The 10,247-nt window shown below is 35.0% G+C and overlaps 1 protein-coding gene across 1 annotated transcript; it reads right to left on the minus strand.

Annotated features, from left to right (window-relative positions):
* Nucleotides 1-329: 329 nt before the first annotated feature.
* LOC107779473 (putative E3 ubiquitin-protein ligase ARI2) lies at nucleotides 330-7,224 on the minus strand. Its single transcript, XM_016599918.2, has 7 exons — nucleotides 6,822-7,224; nucleotides 5,702-5,734; nucleotides 5,320-5,599; nucleotides 4,501-4,981; nucleotides 2,501-3,049; nucleotides 2,262-2,428; nucleotides 330-732 (listed from the first exon to the last, which is right to left on the minus strand). Exons 1-7 carry the CDS (start codon nucleotides 6,942-6,944, stop codon nucleotides 587-589), a joined length of 1,779 nt encoding a protein of 592 aa, XP_016455404.2. The 5' UTR covers nucleotides 6,945-7,224; the 3' UTR covers nucleotides 330-586.
* Between the last annotated feature and the right edge of the window lie 3,023 nt (nucleotides 7,225-10,247).

The following is a 10,247-nucleotide window of genomic DNA, read 5'->3' on the forward strand; positions in this document are numbered from 1 at the left end:
ATCTCTGACTCTGTTTATGTCATATACATAAATCTCATCAGATATGTAAGAGGCATAAGGAGACGTCAAAATGATTTAGATGAAAGTACATATGTACAACTCAGACCTTGTTTTTTCGTAAGCTAACCCAATAAGAAACTGTACAGTTGCATGAATAAGAAAATGTCCAATGACAAGATAAAACGAAACAGTAAACAACACGATGTAGAAATTTCACAAAATAAATTTACCATTATGGATATGAAGCCAAAAGTCCCACGGGAGCACTGCCCATTCTGGAAAGTGCACTACGAGAGGAACTGACTGGAGGGCGATCAAAAGGCCAGAAAAATAATAATCAAACTATCTCTACCCAAAAGAAGCCAAATAAAGGCTATACATTTGAAATCTTAGCCAAAACTAAGGACTTTTTAAGGTAATTCTTATCCTCTTACAGGGCTTACAAAAATTTCAAGAACAAAATAGGGTGACGCAGTGAAATGCATCGCCCACTGAATTATCATTTCAAATCTCTGAGAGTAGTTTTTTTTTTTTCTTTTTTTAAGAGCTGTACACTTATTTCAAATTAATCAGCAACTCAATAGGGTCAGTTCCTATCAATGAGCTCGGCAGGCAAGTTTAGATCGAAAAAACCACCACCTGAATTATCTATTCTTCGACGCTTCCTTGAAGAGCATCCACTGTCATCTGAAGTCCCAGAACCTGATGGCTGAACCAATTCTATGGAACCTCCTGCAAGATGTACAAGCACCACAACTTCAAATAATTTACAACCTACATTACACCAACACAACAAATAAAGAGGAGAGACTTATATAAACTGTTACTGTACATCCCAACCAACCAACCCCCCCACCCCCACAAAAAAAAGGAAAAAGAGGGGAGACATATACTGCAAAAGAGAATACGAGGGAAAATGGGAACAAAGACACGCATGTCTTAGGAATATTTGTATTGCATTGATGATCGACATAATAGCCGCATAAGATTGAACTATGAGTACGTTTAAATTGAATAAAACAGCCATCAATAACCATCAGAAAGCTCTTTAATGAAAGGTCAAAACTGCTGCATGGTGACAGTGACTGTTATTGTGTGGAGATAGAATTGTTAGGCAAAAAATTTAAACCAGTTTTTAAGTGTTTTTTTAAGCTCTTTATATGGATAAAAAAGTAAATAGTTCTTGAAGGTAAAAGACAAATTTGTTTATGAGATTAACAAAAGTTAGTGAAAGAGCTAATTTCAATGTGGGTGACTACAAGGATGAACTAACAAGAGAGTTTTTGACACTAACAGTTCAGAATTATAATATTGAACTCAGATACCTAAACTGGTGGGGTGAAATTGCAACATAACCACTAAACTTGTTTAGAAATTGGATCATCCAATATAATTACCACTAACCAATTAAGTTACTAGAACAGTGAATCATTTTACAAAACTGCATATTATGATCTAGCTCCTGCCTAATACTCAACAAATTCATCACATAAATGAACAAGACATTATCACTAGTGACAGTTCTCATAAGTTTAGATCCTGGAGATAGGATCTTCTACCATTACCTTTCTCCCTCTTCAAGAGAAAACTAAAAGTTTGGGCAACTTCCAATCACAACATTTCTTTTAATTAGACGTGCTAATTTTTCATTAGTTGCTTCAGCAAGATTGGCTTGAGATTAAGGCCACTTTTCCATTTCTCCAATTTTCTCACCACTCCAACTAGCGCCCACTGCCTTTAACAGTAACAGCATAGAATGTCACCCTCTCTAAGATGACAACTAAAGAAAGGCAACCTGCTTTCCCTTTGAAGATCTCCTCACCCATTTTTCTGCTATCCGTTATTTACTGCTTATCTTAGGATTAACTAGTTCACTGAGGACCACTCTCCATAAACACTTTGCCAGTCCACCTGCTCAACTGAGTGACAATGAAGATGATGTCGATGCAAAGTATTATTCAATAATAGCATGCCTAAAATACTAAAGTAACACCTTCCCAAACAACTAATAGCATGTCTAAAACACTTCAAGTAACATATTCCCAAGCAAATCAAAACACACTACAGTTCTATGATGTGGTAACACATTTTTTTGGGACTAAATCTGATGAGGTAACTATGAGACAATGTAAACTACTTGTATCACTTGCAAAAGCAATCAGAAATTTGAAGAGGTGGACACAATAAACTACCACTCCCCAGTAGGCAGAGATGACTGATCTACATAGGTACTCAGGCATGAGAAAGGATGGAAAATTTACCATTTGTCTGGTCATGAGCTTTTTGACATGTAATATTGTTGTTTGCTTTGGTGCTCTGTCCTCCATTAAGCTCTGTTGCTCTCTCAATGCCCTTTGACTTGTATGGAGCTATATTTGCACAACTGAACTTTAGAGGTCCCAATAAATCAGTCTCGATGCATTCATACCTGCATATCAGCACTACCATCAGTTTCTCACTAAAACTAACAATAAATTATGATACCAAGATGCCTACTTACATCTTCTTACATAATGTATCAGTTACCACAGAGAGATTTATAACTTGCATCCTCATTTCCGCAATCTCCTCCGCTTTGAAATCATCAAATGGCTCCTCAAAAGCTTTTGATAGCTTTTCAATATTTGCCTCAAGCTGCTGCTGCTGGTCCTCAAATAAATGTTGTTTTATTTCCCTTTCTTCTTTTGTCATTTCATCCTTAAATAAGTCATCACCAAACATATAATATGCAAATGGGTATGAAAACGAGAGAGCCCGTCTTGATCTGGAAAGCCTGTAAAGTCCATTTGTAATCCAACTAAAATCTTTCGCTATTGACTCCTTTGCTTCCAAAATTGCCACCTTTTCTTTTATAGTATCCCTCAGACGAGACTCCTGGGTAGAAGAATCTGTATGAGCTTTATAACGATTGTGATAATGCATGTAGCGATAAAGATCACGCTTAGCCCGTTCAGCTTTCTTCTCCTGATCTTCCTTATAACGACCACAGCTGTGACCAGTGATATGCGACCAAGTATGATCTCGGCCAGTAGCTCCACCACAAAGCCAACTACAGCAAACGAGAAAACATAATAGAAGATCAACCAACTAAACTGGGAAGGCAATTTCCTTCAGCTACTATTTCAACTTAAGAACAAATGGAATGAAGCAGCAAGAATTATATCATATGGCTCGAGTTAAATGTTGTAGCTACTATTTCAACTTATAGAACAAACGGAATGTCCAATTTGAGATTCATAAAGACTTCAATGCAAACTTATGAGAGAGAGAATAGGCTTCTTAAAGGGTAACTTTGGTACCAGGTAAGAGAATTTGAACATCCAGCTCAAAAACTTAAGGTGAAGTGGAGTAGGGAAAAAACATTCATAACCCCTTTGGATGCCGTTACACAGTCCATGTAAAGACAATTATATAACTGAACAGACTAAAAGTAAGACAAAATATATGCCCGGTAAGTTTAGAGTATAATAAAAATAAAATTGAAGTGAGATTAGACAAGGTTGTAGTGCCTAAAATGCGGACAATAAGATATTTAGACTCAAACCTTTAGAAATATATCATGATAGATGAAGATGTAACGTGTGCAATTAAAATAAGATGTTTGAACTGAAAGGTGCTAAGGAAGCATTATGGGATAGTAGAATACCTACCAATGTGTAAAGCAAGTCCTAAGTAATAATTATAAGACCAAAAATGCAAATAAGAGCCAATATTGGCATGTAAATCAAACCATATCAATAAGATAAATGTCGTAGCAATTCGAACACTAACATATATGTGCAGCCCATTCAAGATTAAACAAGATTAAAAATGATCACATATGACAGAAAATGCAAGTAGAAACATGCGGAGGAATGAGATAAGGTCGCCTGAGATGGTTTAGTTCTTACATAGACACCCAAATAGACAGATTCATAGCACTGACACCATGATCATTAAAATTATTTACTATATAGAAAAAAGAACCTTTAAAAGACAAGTTAGCAAGTCCTAGGAATCCAAGTTTTTCCAAACAAAGATCAACACCGCTTAAATTAAACTAGATCTATGTTAACTCCAAGCTAGATCAAAATAGTATAGGATCGCCCCCAGGACTTTGGTCTAGTGGTAAGAACGCAACGCATGATGTGTGGGTTAGATGCATGTCAAAGTTTCAAACCCTGCTGCAGAAAAAAGCCAGACACTTAAGTGGACGAGTGACGGGTGGGCCCATTGTACACCACTGGCTTCGAGGATTTCTCAGCAATAAAAAACGTATTGGATCAAGTCCGGTCCTGATCCTAAAATTACAAAAGGAGCCTCAATCTTTCAGGACTTTTCAAATTACTAGAGGCTGCTAACAGAATAAGGTAAAACAATATGTGCGCCATGAAGTCATGTTCTCTGCTAATGGGCCGACAGTGCTGATATGTATCCAGAGTGTTCGTCCATCAATAACATCAGAATCAGCTTTATGTTGCGAGAAATCTAGGCACAAAAAGACATCAAGAGTAAACTCACCAAAATGCTTGCCCACAAATGCAGCTAACTAGGTTGCAACCTCCATTCTTCTCAACGGGTTTGTGACACTTTGGACAAGGCTTAGTGTGAACTGTAATCCAATTAACTGTCTCTGATTCATCTCGGCACTTCTTGGTCCAAAGTTCCCACATCAAGCAAGAACAAGGTGAATGTGCTTCTGATAAGCAACTGAAACAGAACTGTAAACCACATGAACATTCAACTTCACAAAGATCATCAGTCTCTAGCCGTATAGCATTCCCACAATGAGGGGTACTTGGACACCATTTCACCATTTTATTGTCCTCAATGTATGATTCATGGAGAAACCGATCAAATTTTTCTGCCAAATCCGGATGCCTTTTACTAACGAGCTTTCTGATAACGGCCTCATCACAAATTGCAAAGCATTTATGAGCCATGCACCTTATTCTCTTACTCTGCCCCTCCTTTATTTTCACAATGAAATGCTCTGTCCAACCTAAACAAACAAACAAGAATTAGCTTATTTCCAGCATAAAAATGAAATAAGTAGCAGCAAGCATGTGAAACAAAAAAGAGAAGCCTGGAACCACTTTAATTTGACAGGTTTAAAAAAAACAAATGTAGAGACCATTTGAAAATAAAAAAGCACGCCCTTTGATATAGAAACAAGAACATCCAAAACCTTAAAAACATTCTAAACAAATTGTACAATTGTATGCTAATACAGAACTGGAAGGCCAAACATTCAAGATTAACAAGATGTTCATAAAAAGTAGAATGAATTCTGATGGAATCAATAACGAAGCACTGGCTTTACTCAGAATTAGTTCTCACATTCATTGCAGAAGCAGTGACCACAGTCCATTTTTGTGACATCACTCCCCGCTACCTCTTCTATGCATATATTGCACATCGCCGTCAAAGAAGACACAGATGATCCAAAATTAACTTCTTCAAGCACAGTTACCCCTGCTTCAGCAAATAAGCAAGCTTTTCCTTTTTCTACAAGAACTGCAAACAACCTCTCGAGATCCCAACGGTAGTGAATGAGCAACGTTCTCGCATGGTGTTCTTTTAGCGAGAGCAAGTCCATCACTCTCCGCAACTCTTCCCTCTAGCAAAAATGTAAAAACACCTCAGATATCCGTGTTTAAACATCAAACGCAAAGCATACACACATCAAGTGCCAAAAAAAGAACTTTTCAAGTCTTCATACCTGTGCCGCCAAGAGAGACTCCCTAGTGATTACCTGTAAAACAAACTGCAAATTATCAGATAAAACCAATAAAAAGAGGGAGAAAAAAGGGAGGCAACAAACAATGGCACATCATCCAATTGAAATCCATAGAAAAGAACCTAACTTGAAGCAGTAATTTCAAAGAAGGGATAATAGCACTTTTGGTCCCTCAGTGATTAATAAATTCTGATTTTGGTCATTGTGATATTTGACACCGACACATCTAACCTTCAATTAATTAAAATGTATGTATTTGGTCTCTTTATGTAGGAAATATGTTATATTTAGACTATCTTATGTTGTATTTAGACTATATTTAAAACTATATTACCCTCAAATATGGTGTAAAAATTACAATACAAACTTAGCACAATACATTGTAATTAAATGGTGGAACGGTTAATAATTCTCGTAAAATATTTAAAAGGAAAGGGCACATTTCAATCAATTGAAGGTTAAATGTAATTAGTCAGATATCAAAAAGACTAAAACCAGAATTTATTAATAATTGAGGGACCAAATGTGCTATTAACCCTTCAAAAAAACCTTTTTTCTCCCATTTCAGATAAAGAAAATTACAAAATCGTGAAAACCTATAAAGAAAAGGTCTGTAAAGACACTAAGACTTCAATCAATGAATCAATCAACTACTTCTCAATATCAAACAAATTATAGAACTAAAACTAAGATGTTCTACTTACAACAACAACAACAACAACAACAACCCAGTATAATCCCACTTAGTGGGGTCTGGGGAGGGTAGTGTGTATGCAGACCTTACCCCTACCCTAGGGTAGAGAAGAGACTGTTTCCAAATAGACCCCCGGCACATCCTTCCCTCCAAGAACTTACCACCTTGCTCTGGGGAGACTCGAACTCACAACCTCTCGGTTGGAAGTGGGGGTTGCTTACCATCAGAGCAACCCCTCTTGTCTAGAAGGGGGTTCTATTAATAGCCTAAAATCAAAATGTTTGAAATTATTAATTATTACTCTTACCACATACATGATCATCAAAATTGAAGGTTTTATAGCACAAGGAGAGAAAAAGTAAACTAAAAATTTATACATAATGAAAAATTCTAGGGATTGTAAACCACCTTGCAGGAATTTCCTGTAGAAGAGGCCCACCGGGAATCAGACTCCTCATTCTCGAGTCCTTCCAAAGAGTCTTCTTGATCAGAAGAATATATATCTTCATCGCCACTCAGATAATCCTCCATTCACTTTTCGCCTCTGCGCAGATTAAATACCAAAAAAATACAAAAAATAAAAAAAGGAAATTCAAAAAGAATGTATGAATCAACAAATCGATGGATCGAAGTGAGAATTCTAGCGCTCCGATCAGATTAACATCGGAGGCTAAATAGGGAAATCGTTTCCTCTTTTCGTCGAGAGGAGATAAACAGAAATATTATGTGTGTTTTTTGCATAGAAATAATTTAATTTTTCTACACTGAAGGTGAGACTTTGGCTTTACTTATTTTTAGCTTCTGGAGAGCTGAGGCTGGGAATCCGAGTTGGAGTGGGGAATTTATGAAAATTATACGACGTCGTTAAGGAGGCTTCAATGGGAAGATTTTATCGGAACGACGCGTTTTGATGTTGAAAGGTTTGTCAATTGGCCTATCTGGATTAATTAGTCAAATAGTAACTAATTAATTTATTATATTCCTTGTGGATTATGTGTCTGCAAATAGTAGGTTCATTAATTAGCTTTAAGATAAAAATTCCACAAAATCTTACTTACAATTTAGTAGTAGCACCCCTAACAGTCCCTCACATAATAGGTGAGAGCTTAATCTCACCTTAATTAATGCAACGAATATGACATGTACCTTAGGTAAATATGAGATGTACCTTGTGCTAAATGTTATGAACAAAATTCTCTCAAAGTTTTTTTAATATATAAAGAGGCCATGTGATATGAATATAGATTTTTCTGAAATTAGATGATTTTTTAAAAGAAAAGAAATTTAAAGAGTTTAAGCTGAAGAACGTTCACCATTAAAACATAAGATTGCTCACTTTATGTAATTGCAATTTCTTTTGATTTTGGATCAGTTTACTTTCTGTGTTACGATTTGATATTTGCTAATTTATTTAATTCATGTCTCAATAGGATTTGTAGTCAGAATTTATATTAGAAATGATTTTGCTATTTCTAGTTAAAATAAATTTCATACTATTATAAATAGGGGTATTGATAACTTATTTTATGTATATAGATGTGTGGAGACTTATAATAAAATATTTTTCTTCATATTGGTATCAGAGCTTTTACGATTTTGGGAGAGAATCAAATAGCTTCCGCTGTCGGCGAGTGGCGCTAGCCAACATATGCCGCCCATCTAGCAAAACTAATGTTGGCAAAAGCCTGGTCAATAATTATATTGGCAAAAGTCGAGCCAATGATATATTGTTGAAGACAAGTGCTTCAACAAAATTTGTGCTTGTCACCAACACTTTTTCTTTAGTCAGTGTCGTAGAGCAGCCTTATGTTCTTCTTCTACCTTTCTTCTAGCAATCTTTGCACCGTTTTTGTTAAATCCAGGATTGACAGTATGTCCAAACATAGCTATTTAGTGTTCAAAACCTTCATATGTAGGTTATACTCCCTTCTTTTTAATCTTTAGTTATGTGTTATAACACTATTTTGATTGCGGATGATGTGATAATCAGCATAAAACCAAAAAATAAATATTTCTCAACGTCAATTGCATGGCTAAGAGAATTAAGATAGGTACATCACATCAACTTGTAGGTGTTGTATTGGATAATAGGATAATACCTTCTCCTAGTACAATTAGAGTAGGATTATAAAACCGTATTATTGGATTACTATCAAGTTTGATGGGATAACGTGAAATATCTTGTATTAAGACTGGGATTAAATTTATACCATATTTGATTGATCGTATAAATTTAATCCTACGCCTTATCCCACCTCCCGCGTACCAAATGACCCCTTAGAGTCTTAGACTTTGAGCAGGAATGATTGCGCTCCACTGTATTTTTAGTAAATAGATGTAACAACTTGTTACTGTTGTGAGTTTTTTGCATTTATATTAGGGACAATTTCACATTAGAACAATTGGGCTCCCTACTTTTCAATTTTATAGCTCATATTTCAATTTACAACCAACTAATCAAAAAATAATAGGCTAAGATTCAACATCCAACTCCAACAGGTTCTCAAAATTACTATTTAATTTTTAAAAAAAGATTCCTCAAGCTTTTAAATTAATTTTTGAATCAGTAACTGTGACTCAAATATTAGTTCAACAAATCAAATTCATTTGGGTGGTGAAAATTAGATTTTTTTAACAAGCTTAAATATGTGGGTTTAAATTCCAAATTTGATTTTGTGAGAAATTTGGAGTAGGTGTTATTTAGACTTGTTAGAAATAGTACAAGGAGGTTGTATATAAAATTTGAAGTCATTTAATGGAGATTTGGACTGATTTTGAACAAGAATTGCAACTGAAAATCGTGGAAGAAGTTCGTCTACAGACGCTTGTATAAAGGTGTATAAAAGTGTATAAGGTGTGTTTCTATACTCATATACATTGTTATACAAGATTATACAAAATTATACAAAAAAACTCACTTCGTCTTCTTCCTTGCGTCTTTTATGAAATTTAACTCAAATTTTGCTCAAATCTACTCCAAATCACTTCAAATTTAAATTTTGAACTCCTTTTGATATTTTTCAATCAATTGGAACAACACCCAATCCAAACAACTAACAAATTAAAAAAAAAATATTTTCGAAAGCAAAGCTTTGAATGGTTTTCAATGGTGGACTTCTACTCTTCAATTTTCTTACATAGCAAGCAGGTGACACAAGAGAAACAAAAAATACACGGCCCCTTGAAGCATATGTAGAAGACGTGAGAAGAAGAGAGACTGAAAGCAATAGTTGTGAGAACACATATTTAACTCCATAGCTTTTAAAAGTAATGGTTGTAAGCATGGGCGAATTTGTAGGCAAATTGACGGGACACGTGAACCCATGATCTTTCCGTCAAACTAGGTATTTTATGTACATGTTTTTTTTTGGAATTGGTCTAGTATTCTCTGTTGGCACTCATGCTCTAAAGAGACTAAATGATGCACTTGGTTGAATGATGAGTGTGGGCACGTGATTTTTGCCCTACAAGAACTACTCCCAAAAATTCAAAAAAAAATAGTTTTGTGTTGCTTGTGATTTATTTGTACTTGTCTGTGCATGTTTATTTTTATGTTAATTAAGAAAAATACAAAAATATGTGTTGCATGTGCATTTAGGATTTAATTTTACAATTAGGAATTAATTAAACATTATTTGGATTTGCGAGAATGAAAATTACAAAAAATGTGTACTTGGCATTTTTTAGCATTTAATCTCCAATTGTGTAATTTTATTTTAGTTGGTATTTAATGATGTGATAATTGTTATTAGAAGATATTTAGTATTTTTAATAAGCTAACTTGATTTATAATTTTAGAAAATAATTTAGGAAGAAAAGGAAAAGAAAAGAGGA

Source organism: Nicotiana tabacum, chromosome 7 (genome assembly GCF_000715075.1).
Source record: "Nicotiana tabacum cultivar K326 chromosome 7, ASM71507v2, whole genome shotgun sequence".
NCBI lineage: Eukaryota > Viridiplantae > Streptophyta > Magnoliopsida > Solanales > Solanaceae > Nicotiana > Nicotiana tabacum.

Bases quoted from the DNA above. Each gene is read 5' to 3' on its own strand.
- LOC107779473 (XM_016599918.2), bottom strand. From the start codon at position 6,944: ATGGAGGATTATCTGAGTGGCGATGAAGATATATATTCTTCTGATCAA. The intron at 2,429-2,500 runs GTAAGTAGGCAT...GCTGATATGCAG, and splicing joins GATACATTATGTAAGAAGAT to GTATGAATGCATCGAGACTG. The intron at 733-2,261 runs GTAAATTTTCCA...TACATCTTGCAG, and splicing joins AGCTCATGACCAGACAAATG to GAGGTTCCATAGAATTGGTT.